Raw genomic sequence first — 14,889 nt, forward strand, 5'->3', positions numbered from 1 at the left:
CTACAAACCCGTAAGAAAAGAGATTAGACAGATCAGTAATGTGACAATAGCCACACATTCCAGAATGTCATTATTTTACTGAAACTTCTATTTATTGCCATTAGTGCCGCCTAGTGGTGGTTTTGGTTTTCGCCACATGCTCTTCAAACATGAGCAGCTGACAGCTTTTTAAGACTATAGAGTCATGCATCGCTGAATGTGCCTCCAGCTGTCGAAGCAACATATTTTTCTTCCTATTCTGCACGTCCTGATGCATTTGAATTCACACAGGTTATACTGACTTATTTTCCGTCTGTTTCTATCGAAGCTGGCGCTAGGAAATGTCATCAGCGCTCTTGGAGACAAAAGCAAAAGGTCCACCCATGTGCCATACAGAGACTCCAAGCTGACCCGGCTGCTGCAGGACTCGCTCGGGGGCAACAGGTCAGTGGGTCACAGCTGGGCTTCTCCTGAGCGTCAGGGATCTGAGCTCGGACTTGGAAAACACCATATTTAACATCATTAGATCATGTTCCTCGTTGAGCTGGCCGTTTTGTTGAATTGGTTCTCTTGCGTCCCACAGTCAGACCGTGATGATCGCGTGCATCAGCCCGTCCGATCGGGACTTCATGGAGACGCTGAGCACGCTGAAGTACGCCAACCGGGCCCGAAACATCAAGAACAAGGTGATGGTGAACCAGGACAAGGCCAGCCAGCAGATCAGCGCCTTGCGCACCGAGATCGCCCGCCTGCAGATGGAGCTCATGGAGTATAAGACGGTGAGAGAGGAGAGAGGGACATAGTGGGATAGAGACGGACAGGGAGAATGGGAGAGACAAAGAGGGGTGGTGAGAGACGGGCAGAGGGCTGGACAGAGATGGAGACTGACTGACAGACACCGATATCCTTCCAGATAAAGGCTTATACTCACATCTGTCTTCCCCTGTCATTCCCCTCACCAGGGAAAGCGGATAATCGGCGAAGACGGGATGGAGAGCGTCAATGACATGTTCCACGAGAACTCCATGTTGCAAACGGAGAACAACAACCTGCGGGTGCGAGTCAAAGCCATGCAGGAGACCATCGACGCGCAGAGAGCCCGGCTCACCCAGATCCTGAGCGATCAGGCCAACCAGGTGATCGCTGCTGCAGGTGAGCTGGCCTCCCTATCATGATTTCCCTGCTATGTAAGAGTTGATCCAACAAGCTATTTGATTTTGTTTGCACGTTAAAATTGTCCAAAGGGGGCTTTTGTTCAAGTTTATTCCGCTTAATGTTTTATGTCCTTATTGTTATGCATCAAAAACAAGAAATGTAAGCAAACTTGTTGCATTTCTTCCAGGTGAAGGAAGTGAAGAAATCGGGAACATGATCCAGAATTACATTAAAGAAATCGAAGATCTCAGGTAACAGAGTCACGTTTAGTTTCTGTTGTGCTGTAATTTATTTTACAAAAGTGCTTTTAAATGTTTCTTAAAGGTTTATACAGCACATGTGTCTTTTTGTGAAGTGAAGAAAACCTATTTAGTTGAATTACTGGGAGATTTGGCTACATTGAGACTTGCACATTTTTCAGGACGCAAGAAACATTACCGCCCAATCACAGCGCGGACACAAAGCTAACAAACTCCTTGCCTGTCAACAAGTTCAATCTCTCAATTAATAACGTTTCCCTGGGGTTTGCCTCCTCTTCAGGGCGAAGTTACTGGAGAGCGAAGCAGTTAACGAAAACCTCCGCAAGAGCCTGTCCAGAGCTTCGACCCGCTCGCCCTTCTACGGGGGTCCCTCGGCCTACAACGCCACCACCATGGGCCCTGAGAACGAGGCCAGTGACATCATCGAGATGGCCAAGAAAGACCTGGAGAAACTCAAGAAGAAGGAGCGCAAGAAAAAGAAAAGGTCAGAGCAATGCTGTTGGAATGGTTATGTAAAAAAGAAATGCTCTTTCAGTAATAGGATGAGATTTTCTCAGATTATTTTTCGTAAACATAGCTTATATACTCCAGAATTTTATTGCTCTATACAAGATCTAAAGATTTGTTTTGTGGAAAAATTGCTGGCTGTTTAATAAAAACAAACAAAAAGAAACCTCTTTAAGTCAATGATGGTTGAGCTGTATCTTAACTGTGTGTGTCTCTTGAAATCTATGATCTACCTTTTTACCAAGTCTCGGCATGCAAAATACATTTGAAGGTTTATGTGTTTAAGTGCTGTGAGTTATGCATAGCAGAAACACAAAAGGCTGATTGTCAATTAGGACAAATACAGCTGATTTGTAAACAGATTGACAGTTACAGTACAATGCACAGAGAACCTGAGCTCAAAAGAAGCCAAACTCCTTGATTATTGTTTTGAAAATCATATTTGCTGTTGTCTTTTCATCTGTTATATTGTGTTTGTTTTTTTCTACAATAATGTGATATTGCATAAACACTAAGACTGGAGCAGGCTGGCAGAAGAATATCATGGTGAATTTATTACATTTGCCTGCTAAAGTCTATGGGGAACAAATACGTAATTCAATGAAAAGCTATTCCTGCACTTATTACTTCTCTTTTGATAACAACAAACAAACAACATGCTGAAACAACATATGCATTTCACAAGCTGCAGACTCGCATCCATCTAGCCAGTTTTGCACGCACGCTACACAAATGGGTGTATATACCATCAGTGAAAATAGTGTAACTGTCTTTGTGTTTGTTGGTTTTATTTTGATTATTGTGCATGTTTTGTGTATTATCCTTTTTCAAATGGGAAACCTTTCTCACCAAGGCTTGGTATTTGATGTGAGTTTGGTTTGTCTGTCTCTTCTTCATCAGTAGATGCCAAGCTGGTACATTAATGACATGTAGCTGTATAGTTTATAAAAGCAGTGATATAAATGGTAAAAGGTGCCTTTTATTATTGGTCTTGATTTGTACTTTGTCAGAGTTAGGACTGTGGGGCAGGACGTATGTAAGGTATGGGCTGCTACCATACAATAAACAGATACATGAAACGCACAGATAATGTAATAAATCATTACAGTACAACTCACCCCGGGTTCGAGGCTGCATTCTCCTCTCTTTCAGGAATATTTGGAACCCATAATAGTAGAAAATGCACACTTCGGAGGTGTGTTCGCGAAGACCAATCTTGCCATTTTAGTGTACTTTAAAACAGTGTTTTAATTGGGAAGGTTAGGTGGTTAATACAGATGCATTCATACTCAATGTTATTGTCTGTCTGCCATTTATTTTCCACACAGAAGCACACAAGTCTCTTTTCACACTCCTAATTCGGGCCGCCCGTTACCAAAACCTATATATTCACCAAAATGAACCCATTTTAAGGATGCAAAGACGCTGTTGAGGGGGCATGTATTTTCTTGCCCCCACGAGGCCGCCCTGAGTTGGCAGCCCGAGCTCACGATAAACCTTCAAGCTGTTGAGCATGGCTGAGCCGGTTTGTTGTTGTTGCCTCCAGACCAATGCTGACGTGTTGTTTTTTACATTCCCGCTGCTTTGTGCTCTCTGGGTTTTGCCCCCTCACCCCCCCATGTCTGCCTTTACTGCACCTCTCTCAAACTGAAGGCTGCAGCAGCTTGAGGAGAGCAGACGTGAGGAAGAAAGGTTGGCTTGATCTCTCCCAGCTTTTCTAATTCAGGTTTCATTTCGACAGGTAGTTGCCCCACATGGAGGAAAACCCCACTACGCAGCTCCTTACTTTTCCCTGCCTTCTCTTTCGTTTCTTTTGCTCCTCTCATATAAAACCAGGTCGATTGAGCTATATGACAAGGCTCTCCCAATGCAACGGCGTTGGGCCGGAGTGGCGGGAAACGGAGACGCTACTGTGACATACAAGAGGCGCTAAAATACCCTATTTCGATTATCACGGTGCATTCACCTCTGGCCTGGCAATCGTATAATTTAGTTAAATGACAGACAGATTATTTTGTCTGTTTCTAGTCCTCACTGGCTATATTTAAAGTCTGTGCTCCATGTTCAATAACATTTCTCTCCCAACAAGCAGGGGCAATTGATGCTATTGATTAAAAGCACAACAATAATCTTTTGTCATCGTAATCGGTCGAACACCAGAAGACTTAATATTTTACAGGGTCTTCTTAGCATTTGCTGTCATTCAGCTCCCCTGTATTATTTGTATTCAGACTTTGGTGTTCAGTATGTGGGTTTTGTAAATGTGGCTTGGTAACTACCCCTACTTACTTTAATATATCTAGACACTTTCAGTTTGTTTTTACCAGCCTAAATTACAATTTTCATGCACTTACAGAGTAGCCACAATCATTCACTAACACTTTTTTAATTTTGTTTTTTAGAATTATTGTAATCATATCTTGACTTGGCTTCTTTATAGTGAATTGTGAAGATTTTCTAATTGATTACATGCATCTTTATATTTTCTTTTTTCTTTGTAATGCATTAGTATTTTCTTTATAGCGTTTGCTGTCACTGGTAGATGTCTGCTTGCTGATTGTTCATTTTTGTTCGGACATGCTAACAAAGCCTGGTCTCTCCTGCATTTCCGTACTGAGTATCTGCTGCTTGTGCAGTGTAACACATTGTGAAGCACAATTATCTGACTTTCAAATGTATGCATTCGATTTAAGTATGTATTGTTTCTTAAACTCTCTTTAAAATGATTCATAAGCAGTACTGAGTTCTTAGTGTGTAAGCTGTACAGTCAAGCATAGATTTAAATGCTGTATTACTAATGTATTACTACTACTAGCAACTAATGGTGATTTCATCTGCTTGTTTCTCTCAGCATCATCAAAGAGGAGGTTCCTGATAATGAGCAGGACAAGGAGGGGGAGAAGGAACCTTCTGATCAAGCTAATAATGACATGGAATTGGTATGTCTTGTAGCTGTCCTCTCCTGTTTAGACTGTGCAAAGCAGGGTGTCTATCGGTGGTCCTGGACAGCCCCACTTCCAGGCAAGACTGGAAATGTTGATTCCAATAGATCAGTTGATCTATAGATTATAATCAAGCTCAGCAGCACAGTCACTTGTCTTGTGTGGCGCGACCTTGTCCTTCAGGCACTATCGGTACCCAGCTATTTGTTCAAAATCAATCTAAAAATGACTTAATCGACCAAAACAGCACTTGTTTTATAGATCAGAATTGGTATGATTAAACTCAAGATTAATGCATGACCTTTAACCCTGTGCTGGAGTGGGGCGCCCCAGGGCCAGGGCAGCCCGACCCCTGGATATAGGGAGATGTTGCACCATTACCAACGTGTGTGTGTCACACGAACAGGAGGGACAGGATGCCAGTGACCACGAGGACGGGGAGGGTGAGGAGGAGGAAGAGGAGGAAGAGGATATGGAGGGGGATGAGAGTTCGGAGGATTCGGACTCCGAGCTGGATGAGAAAGGTACAACATTAATTTCTGTTGTGTGATGCTCAGAGTAAGGGCTGTGTCTATAGACAGGCATGAGGGCGAAGCTGTAGTCCCGGCTTCAGCTACAGCTCATACCGGGCGACTGGCTTTGAGCTTCTTAATTATCTTCAGTCAGTCATTTGATTGCCCTGTGAGGCGGCTAAGCTGGATCTGTGTGCGTTTCTCTCTCCCCTCAAAGCCAATTTCCAGGCGGATCTGGCCAACATCACCTGTGAGATCGCCATCAAGCAGAAGCTGATCGACGAGCTGGAGAACAGCCAGCGCCGGCTGCACACGCTCAAGCAGAACTACGAGCAGAAGCTGATGATGCTGCAGACCAAGATCAGGGACACGCAGATCGAGAGGGACCGCGTGCTGCAGAACATGGGTAAATCCTGGACACTTACCGTCCATTTTGTGGTTAGTGATGATCGTTTCACTGACCACCAGTGTGCTGACACGAAGGCAACTGTTTGAATCACTTAAATATGGTGTGTTTTGCTTGGTTTGTTTCTGTTTCTCGTGGTTCAGGGTCCATGGAGACGTATTCGGAAGACAAAGCCAACAAAGTCAAGGCTGAGTACGAGAAGAAGCTGAGCCAGATGAACAAAGAGATGCACAAGCTGCACACGGCGCAGAAGGAGCACGCCCGGCTGCTGAAGAACCAGTCGCAGTATGAGAAACAGCTGAAGAAGCTGCAGCAGGAAGTCATGGAAATGAAGAAAACTAAGGTACCGTCTAGAGTTCGTCTTCTTCTGAGCAGTAGGTATGGAGACTGACGTCGGGTGTGATGGTGTCCTCGCCTCCGTCAACATCGTGAACGTGTCTCCTCAGGTCCGCCTGATGAAACAGATGCGAGAGGAGCAGGAGAAGAACCGGATGGCGGAGTCCAGGCGCAACCGTGAGATTGCGACGCTGAAGAAGGGCCAGCGCAAGCAGGAGGTGAGAGGCTCGGCTGCTCTTTTGCCCCAGGATGCGGCCCTTTGAAAGATCAGTCACCGCAAGCGAGAGTGTGACAGAACCGCAACCCAGAAACGTGCATCACCGAACTGGAGAGAAATCGAAGGAAGGAGTGATGCTGTAATGAACTGAAATGATGCCCGTTCTTCCAGATGCAGGAGGGAGTCTTAGAGCTACAAACCTTGCTACACGATTTTATAGACCCAATCCACGCAGCATCTATTCCAATCTGGAGTTGACTGCCAGAAGTAACAGTGGCTATTATTTGTGCTAAAGTAAGAACACTCTGGAAATGTAATGTAATGTAATGAAGTACACCAGAGACGGTTTTGTTGCCTGCAGTGATGTTGTCAGTTCGAGGGTTTAAATGTGTCATCTGAGAAAACACAGATATTTCAAATTGCTTGGTCATTTTAAGTGGCTCTTCTTGTGGTCTGTGAGGTTATTACTGTTTTTTTTTTTTTTTTAATTACTTTTCCTCAAGTTAATTATAAGACCGAAACCACCGTCTTTAAATACTCTATTATTTCACAGGAATTGCAGACATCTGTGGCACATTAGTCGCAGGATCATAGATAGAAATATCAATTCATGGTGTCTGTGAAGTTTAATGAGCTCCAGTATTTCTTCCCGTGACTAATGAATAGGTCAGATAAGATTTATTAGTAAGTGTATTCAAAGCATCCCGTTCCTTTGCACAGGCCTCTCTGGCTCTAACAGTTTTGGGACAGTAAAATGGACATTTGTCTTGAATTGTCTTCTACAGCATCAGCTCCGACTCCTGGAGGCCCAGAAGAGGCAGCAGGAGTTGGTCCTGCGCAGGAAGACAGAGGAGGTGAGGAACACCTTCCAAAATACAACTATTAGTAGCTTCTAAGCAGTGTTGTTTGTTCAGATTTTGTGTAGCACATTCTGAGCAGCGTCTCTCTCGCTCACAGGTGTCGGCCCTGCGCAGACAAGTGAGGCCCGCCTCGGGGAAGGTGAGCCGCAAGCTCAGTCTGCCTGAGCCCATGCAGGATGGATTGCACTCCGCCCGAGCGCCCGTAGGCAGGATGCATTCTGGGTACACGCCAGCCGCCAACGGAACCAGGTAACAGGGCTTGGAAATCAAACGGCTCTGATAGCACTTGACATTATACTACGAAGTACTTGTCATACGCGGATCTACACCGATTTGCTATTGAGTTAAAACCCGTGGTTTACAAACACTCTTCTGCTGTGTAATTCCACAGGTGGACGCATCCGGCCCTGGATGCTTAAACAGGTGTTTCCACTAGCTTAAGCATCCGGATGCGTCCAGGTTTTGTGGCTGGTTAACTATCTGCTGCCAGATGTGGCCGTAAGCATCCGTCCCACTCACTGAGCAAATACTTCTCTTTCAGAAGAGAGATGTGTGCTTGACTTGCAGACAGACAGGGAGGAGATCAGATACATTATGTCGGGAAGATATAATCTCAAGCGCTGTGTGGGATCACAAAGAAATTACAGTTTTATTAGCAGCATGGAGTGAAATCCACGTACAGAAACAATTAAATGTTTTACTGCTGACAGTTAATATCCGAGTGTATTAAAAACTTGCCGAACACGGATTTCACAGGACACCGATGCAGTTAAAAACAAACTGAAGGATAATAATCGGATCGGTAGCAGCCAATATTTTATGAACAACTGGACGGTGTTTCAGGCTGTTGTCCTGTGAACGGTGTGCAGTCTGTTGTATAACAGCCCCGCAGAGACAATCAGTTGTTTGCAGTTACAAATCTTTCTCCAATCATGTAAAGCATAAAGAATAAAATAGTCCTCCCACATCAGGCTGTATTGCTCATCATGTTTTCTGTCTTTGTTGTTAAAACGAAACACAAACCAAACCCACAGTCGCTGCTCCTCCCACGACAGGGATGGACTTGCTACAATGGCCTGGTTTTACAAAAAGCTCTGGGACGCATTTTGAGTTTGCCGGACATTCCTGTGCTCTTGTTTGAGAAATGTCTCTTCTCTGTGGTGTTGCCCTGCAGGAAGTACCAGAGGAAGGCTGTCAGTGTGTACTCGACCAGAGCGGCCCGTATGAAGTGGCAGTCCCTCGAGCGCAGTATCTCAGACATCATCATGCAGAGGATGACCATCGCCAACATGGAGGCCGATATGAACCGCCTCCTGAAGGTACGGCTGCCGGGGCCGGATTGAATCGCAGCTCGGAGACGCCTATTGACAACTTGGCGCTCAGTGGCTGGGTTAATGTTGTATGAGCCTCTGACAAATGACTGGATGAATTTGTGAATACGTGAATTAAGCTTCCACAGAGGACTGAGTTTGTAATTGGCAACTAGTGGGTGGGTCACAGTTTTGAAACTCTGCACGGATAGTTTATAAACAGTTTATGGCCCCTAGACCAGATGAAGACTTTGACCTGCCTGTGAATGAACCTGTAACTGATTTTGTATATACAGTATACAATAAGACACTTTTTTCCTAATTTGCAATTCACAAGGTAGGCCAAAGTTTTAAATTTGGAAATCTGGAATCAGTTATTTTTACAAATGAATCTAAATCTGTGAAGAATGTGATATTTTTTCCGGATTGACTTTTTTCTGTTTGTTTTGCTTCTTTCCCTCGTTCTTGATTGCACGCCTGTGCTCGTCTTGCAGCAACGCGAAGTCTTGACCAAGCGAAGGGAGAAGCTGTTGAAGAAGAAAGATCGCTGCGCCTCGGAGGGGGGCGACGCTGAAAAAGTGCTCAACGAAGAGATGGAGTCCCTGATCGCTAACATCGATTACGTCAACGACAGCATCTCTGAATGTCAAGCCAATATAATGCAGATGGAAGAGGCCAAGGTAAGAATTAAAAGCATTAGCACTGTTTTACTATACTATATGATTTTTAATATGCCTTAAATGATATATGACTTATAAAGTCAGTCTTCAGGGACAGTTAAGTAGTAAAATAGCTGACGACTGGAAAGAATTCTGCCTATGATTATATCTTTATATTTAGCTCATTAAATTCAGTCATTAAAGTGCCTGAGAGGAGCTGTAACTTTTTTTTTTTTCCACAACCAAAAGAACAACCTTCAAAGCCTGTTGTAAAGTTGCATTCTGCCCCTGACTGTTTTAATGTGTAAGGCCTGTGGCTGAAATCATTTCAGATGGTAAGATTGACAGTGTGTGTGTAGACCCATCTTAGACAAGGCTTCTTCTCCCAAAGACAATGACCGGCCCAGGATTAAGTCTCTGTAGATAAGGCTGAGATGGTGGTGATTTTTCTACCATCGCCAGTGTGAAAGAATAGCTAAAATATCTGCTGGTAAATGAGTTATCAGTGCCCTGATGGCTGATCCTTCTCACAATGCTTTCCCCGCTGTTGTGGTCGCCTCGTGTAGGAAGAAGGGGACGCGGTCGATATCGCCGCGATGATGAGTTCCTGTACTTTAATTGAAGCCCGTTTCCTGCTGGACCACTTCCTGTCGATGGCTATCAACAAGGTATTTAATTTCTGTCTTCCGGGTTCTCAGTTTAATTTATGGGAATTTACAGGGAATTATTTCAGTCTTGCATTTTTTTTAATGCAGAATAGAGACTGGTTTCTGACAAAAACTGGGAAATTAACAATTAGAAGTATTTTCAGTATAATAATTTAATGTATTTGTATACACCGATCAGCCATAACATTATGACCACCTGCCTAATATTGTGTAGGTCCCAAAACAGCCCTGACCCGTCGAGGCATGGACTCCACTAGACCTCTGAAGGTGTGCTGTGGTATCTGGCACCAAGACGTTAGCAGCAGATCCTTTAAGTCCTGTAAGTTGCGAGGTGGGGCCTCCATGGATCGCACTTGTTTGTCCAACACATCCCACAGATGCTCGATTGGACTGAGATCTGGGGAATTTGGAAGCCAAGTCAACACCCTGAACTCGTGATTCGTCAGACCAGGCCACCTTCTTTCATTGCTCCGTGGTCCAGTTCTGATGCTCACATGCCCATTGTAGGCGCTTTCGGCAGTGGACGGGTCAGCATGGGCACCCTGACTGGTCTGCGGCTGCGCAGCCCCATACGCAACAAACTGCGATGCACTGTGTGTTCTGATACCTTTCTATCAGAACCAGCATTCACTTTTTCAGCAATTTGAGCTACAGTAGCTCGCCTGTTGGATCAGACCACACGGGCCAGCCTTCGCTCCCCACGTGCATCAATGAGCCTTGGCCGCCCATGACCCTGTCACCGGTACACCGCTTTTCCTTCCTTGGACCACTTTTGATAGGTACTGACCACTGCAGACCGGGAACACCCCACAAGAGCTGCAGTTTTGGAGATGCTCTGACCCAGTCATCCAGCCATCACAGTTTGGCCCTTGTCAAAGTCGCTCAGATCCTTACGCTTGCCCATTTTTCCTGCTTCTAACACATCAACTTTGAGGACAAAATGTTAATTTGCTGCCTAATATATCACACCCACTGACAGGTGTCATGATAACGAGATTATCAATGTTATTCACTTCACCTGTCAGTGGTCATAATGTTATTGGCTGATCGGTGTATTTCTCCATTTATTTAACCTCAATCTCTCTGATAGAAATTGTGGATACAACCTTAATATGTATTGCATGCATTTGTAAAACTAATGCTGGAAAACACTTAAAATGAACAGTACACACAAGAACACAAACCTCTCTCTCACTAAGCGATGTTTACTGGTTTTGCGCAGGGCCTCCAAGCGGCCCAGAAGGACTCTCAGATCAAAGTGATGGAGGGCCGCCTTAAACAGATAGAGATCCAGAGCGACACGCAGAACCAGCTGCTCTTCCACATGCTGAAGGAGAAGGCCGACCCCGAGCTGAACGCCTTGCTCAGCAACGCGCTGCAAGGTAGCTCTCCCCTCGTCCGCACGAGCTCTGGCTCTGCTGCACGTTGTTCGGCCTGGCTTGGCGCTGTCTTTGGAATAGATGCTGCCTGTAATTTACAGTCCGGGGTAAAAGACAAGTGACGCCATGAGAAAGGCAAACAGACCTGCGTTGGATTATTTATGACGACTTTCTTTTCCATGCACACGGCTCATTCATGCGAGCGCAGTCTGGTGAAAAGTGTTTTCTTTCAAGTGCGTCGCTGCTGGGCCTCAGATATCAAATAGCTGCGATGTCCTTGCCCGTATGATTAATGATGTGACGAAGGCCTGTCCTAGGCAGTCTGAAACCCTGAGAAATTCAGTATCCGTCTGATGTTTTCAGACGATATTAGCACAAGGATAATATTTTTTTCTAGAGCCCTGACTTTATGGGAACCCAGACAGCTACCAGAGGCTTTTAATTATAATGCACTATACTGATTCTGGTCTTTGCGAACTCCCTCTTTCAAGAAAATTGGCTGCAGCATCTATTCTCTCCGTGGTTTCATCGTGTAGTAGCTTACGTGCGGGTGTTTTGTTTCTTTGATCATCTTGGGGAATGAGTTTTGATTTTGGTGTGTTGCTTTTTTGTTTCCTTGTTGCCTGAATTCAGGTAAATTAGGTTGTGAACCAGAAGGTAAGTATTGAAACAAGCCTCTCCCGTATTGCATAAGTGCATGGGTTACCAAACTAACCTCCGTTCACCATAACACCATGAGGTTGTGCATGTAGTGTTATGCTCCGAAGACTTCAGCCATACGTGTTGACCGATTAACTGTCTATGGGGATAGCTGCCTTATATTTACATCTCAGGTTACTAATGTATTTGACTAGGATGTTTACTTACCTTGCTTCTGCACTGCCCAGCCCGTCAGCCCCGCAGTGTTCAGATGGCACAGTGTTTTTTGCTGTCGCTGTACGGGAACTTGGAAAGGCATGAAATTTAGATGTTTTCACTGCTTCTCTCCACATCTAAAAGAGACCTCCTCTTTATTTACAGACACTAACACAGCCACCATCAGTTTCTACTGCTGAACTGGTATAACAGCCATTCCACCGTGACTCAAGCAATTTATTCCCCAATAGTCCCTGTAACTAAACTGTCCCCATTCCCCGTAACTAAACCTGTCTGTTAACAAAGTTGTAAAGCCCTCTTTCATTTTGGGATCCCGACGAGTCAGAAAAGGTATTTCATGTTTTGTTGATACATTTGTCTGAACCCTACAAGCAGGCGTGGAAAGGTGGCGAGACCCAGTCCAGTTCTGGTGCCAATGGGAAGCTCGATGCAGAGCAGATAGTCACTGGCGGCGCCACCTGGTGGTGTAGATGGCATTTTTAGAAACTCATCAGATTCTCTGCTTTCAGGTTTTCTCTCTGCCCTCCTCTGGGTGTAAAGAGGCATTTCGACAGAACTTGGCAAAGAAAGCCATCCATTAAACCCCCTCTTACGTCACAAATGCCAGTCGCCTCTCTGTTTATAAAACGTGAGGTGCGATTTGCAGAAAGTAACATGCAAGGCCGATGTAGGTTTTTGTTATTATTTAATGTTATTCTGTCAAGAAACTGTAGGACCCATATATTTTATTTATGGTAAGTTTTATTTTATTTGTTATTGCAAATATGAATGACTTGCTAACAAAATGAATAACTACTGAAATTTGGCATGGCTTCCAAAAATTAGGGAATATTTAACTCTACCTCCACATTGCCAATCATTCCTGAACTTTATCCTTTTTACAGTGATGCTGGATACAGTGAGAGGCGGATTTTTCTGTAGAAAACCTAATTGTCACGGCTTCGTTTTGACTGACACTGAGAGATTATCTTCCCAGCCGTCTGTGTCAGCTCCTGAGTTGACCCAGTTATGTATTTTTGCCCAAAATAGTTTATTTTGAACTTGACAAATCAAACCGATGTGTAGGTTAGTGTGGAATGGCTGTCTAAGACTTACTTCAAATATATATATGTATATAAATAATTATATATACATCATTTTCCAAGTATTGGAAAGGCTTTGTTTTGGGGGTTCACAATAGGTGACAACAGCGAGAGGCATTGGGACCCTTGTATTCCCTTGCAAACCACAGCTTTCAAAACCAGTAGGACTTGGGTAAGCATCTGCATTACTTTCTTTTTCTTTTTATGGTTGACCAGAAAACGCAGACGAGAGCAGCAGCGACGAGTCAGCCCAGAGCCCGGCCACAGAGGGAAGGTAAATCCATCTAGACAAAACTAAGGCTAAATAAGTTTGTGCTGTGCTATAATAACTCACAGCTGAGCACAGGACACCTATGAGCCATTGTTACTTCAGCTCTCAGTGGCTGATGACGGATGATTAAAAATACACAGTTTGAAAGCGTCTGAGACATTTTGAACCTCACAGATGTTAACCGTGTGTTTCAGCTCACTGGCCGATGACCTCATGAAGCTCTGTGGGGAAACCAAACCCAAAAAGGTACGACCTCTCGAAGAATAACGTCTTTATTCAATGTCAGTAAGAAGTGTCGATAGGTATATGGGTTTATGGAAGGGCTGTGTATTGATATAATCCTCACAATAGGTCATATTTTAGTAGTAGTTTTTCCTCAACCGAAATACTTATTTGTCCTTCGTAGCTCTCGTCTGGTCTGACCTTCACGTTCTCACTCTCTCCTCCCCGTTTCACTGTAACGCATTTCAGGCCCGAAGACGAACCACGACCCAAATGGAGCTTCTCTACGTGCAGAGCGGGGACCCGGGGCCGGATGCCGCCTCGGGGGACTTCTCTGCCCCGATCCTGCCCATTGCTGAGGCCCCGGAGAGCCGGGGAGAAGAGGAGCCCGCCGGGGCCACCGCTAGGGAAAAAGACCTCCTACCCTCACCCTCGGGGGCCTCATCTAAGCTGGGTAGCATGTAAGTGCGGCTGTGTCACTAACTACCTCGGCTTCCTGCATGACGCAGCTTATTTATTTTTCTTTATCTTCCTTTGTTGCGTCTTCCTCTGTTTTCCAGTACGGCTTTCTTTTTCTTTAATGCGGGAAAAGAAAGTGACCAATAACATTGTGTAAACTGAACCGTTCTCTTGCGATTTCTGGCAAGTTCTGGTGTGACCAGAAGAGTCCTATACCCATGTTTGCTTCGGTATTCCTTTCTTCTTAGCAGTTATTTAATTTTTTATGTAAAGATCTGTCTAATATAAATATAGAGATATAGAATGTTATGCCACGGCATCTTATTTACAAGAATCACTTCCTGATCGAGTGTTCCTCTGATTAGTCTTGGATAATGATGAGCTTAACCTGATTCACTTACTGGCCGAGTACAATTATGGCAAAGATGGATTAGTGCTTACAAGAGTTAGATTTTTGACTTTAATTTGAAATGATACAGCCTACATTTCCACTCAGAGTCTGCTAGTGCCGTCTTTAAGTTTTTCTTGGCACCACAAATTTCCTTCATTACTTTCTACTGCCAGTTGTAGCGTATCCCACTAAGATAAGCATCTGGGCTGAGCTGGGCTGGGCTGGCAAGCATCAAATATAACCATCCTCGGCTTGCTTTGCTAAATAACTGTCACTGAGCGAAGCGGGTTCGTCTGGCTCGAGTGAGAGAGGGTGATGGAGACAGGTTATGATTGTACATACAGAGTTTTGAGGATTTCTAAAAAGCATTGCTATGGAGTTACAAGAAAGCAGACCAG

General features: G+C 44.5%; 1 protein-coding gene across 6 annotated transcripts in view; it reads left to right on the forward strand.

Moving 5' to 3' along the window:
• The window catches only part of LOC136711121 (kinesin-like protein KIF21A), a 47,135-nt gene that overhangs the window by 22,162 nt on the left and 10,084 nt on the right, over nucleotides 1–14,889 (forward strand). For 3 of the 6 annotated variants that reach the window (XM_066687150.1, XM_066687155.1, XM_066687154.1), the window contains exons 7-27: nucleotides 308–423; nucleotides 563–758; nucleotides 942–1,131; nucleotides 1,322–1,385; nucleotides 1,675–1,878; nucleotides 3,555–3,593; nucleotides 4,753–4,840; nucleotides 5,250–5,367; nucleotides 5,573–5,761; nucleotides 5,905–6,104; nucleotides 6,208–6,315; nucleotides 7,100–7,168; nucleotides 7,272–7,423; nucleotides 8,349–8,493; nucleotides 8,979–9,164; nucleotides 9,710–9,811; nucleotides 11,034–11,193; nucleotides 11,824–11,847; nucleotides 13,365–13,422; nucleotides 13,614–13,665; nucleotides 13,891–14,102. In XM_066687150.1, coding sequence (XP_066543247.1) covers nucleotides 308–423; nucleotides 563–758; nucleotides 942–1,131; nucleotides 1,322–1,385; nucleotides 1,675–1,878; nucleotides 3,555–3,593; nucleotides 4,753–4,840; nucleotides 5,250–5,367; nucleotides 5,573–5,761; nucleotides 5,905–6,104; nucleotides 6,208–6,315; nucleotides 7,100–7,168; nucleotides 7,272–7,423; nucleotides 8,349–8,493; nucleotides 8,979–9,164; nucleotides 9,710–9,811; nucleotides 11,034–11,193; nucleotides 11,824–11,847; nucleotides 13,365–13,422; nucleotides 13,614–13,665; nucleotides 13,891–14,102 — 2,672 coding nt within the window. The remainder of the gene's footprint in view (nucleotides 1–307; nucleotides 424–562; nucleotides 759–941; nucleotides 1,132–1,321; nucleotides 1,386–1,674; nucleotides 1,879–3,554; nucleotides 3,594–4,752; nucleotides 4,841–5,249; nucleotides 5,368–5,572; nucleotides 5,762–5,904; nucleotides 6,105–6,207; nucleotides 6,316–7,099; nucleotides 7,169–7,271; nucleotides 7,424–8,348; nucleotides 8,494–8,978; nucleotides 9,165–9,709; nucleotides 9,812–11,033; nucleotides 11,194–11,823; nucleotides 11,848–13,364; nucleotides 13,423–13,613; nucleotides 13,666–13,890; nucleotides 14,103–14,889) is intronic. The other 3 variants (XM_066687151.1, XM_066687152.1, XM_066687153.1) reach the window with 3 other exon arrangements.

This window comes from Amia ocellicauda, chromosome 15 (genome assembly GCF_036373705.1).
Source record: "Amia ocellicauda isolate fAmiCal2 chromosome 15, fAmiCal2.hap1, whole genome shotgun sequence".
Classification (NCBI taxonomy): domain Eukaryota; kingdom Metazoa; phylum Chordata; class Actinopteri; order Amiiformes; family Amiidae; genus Amia; species Amia ocellicauda.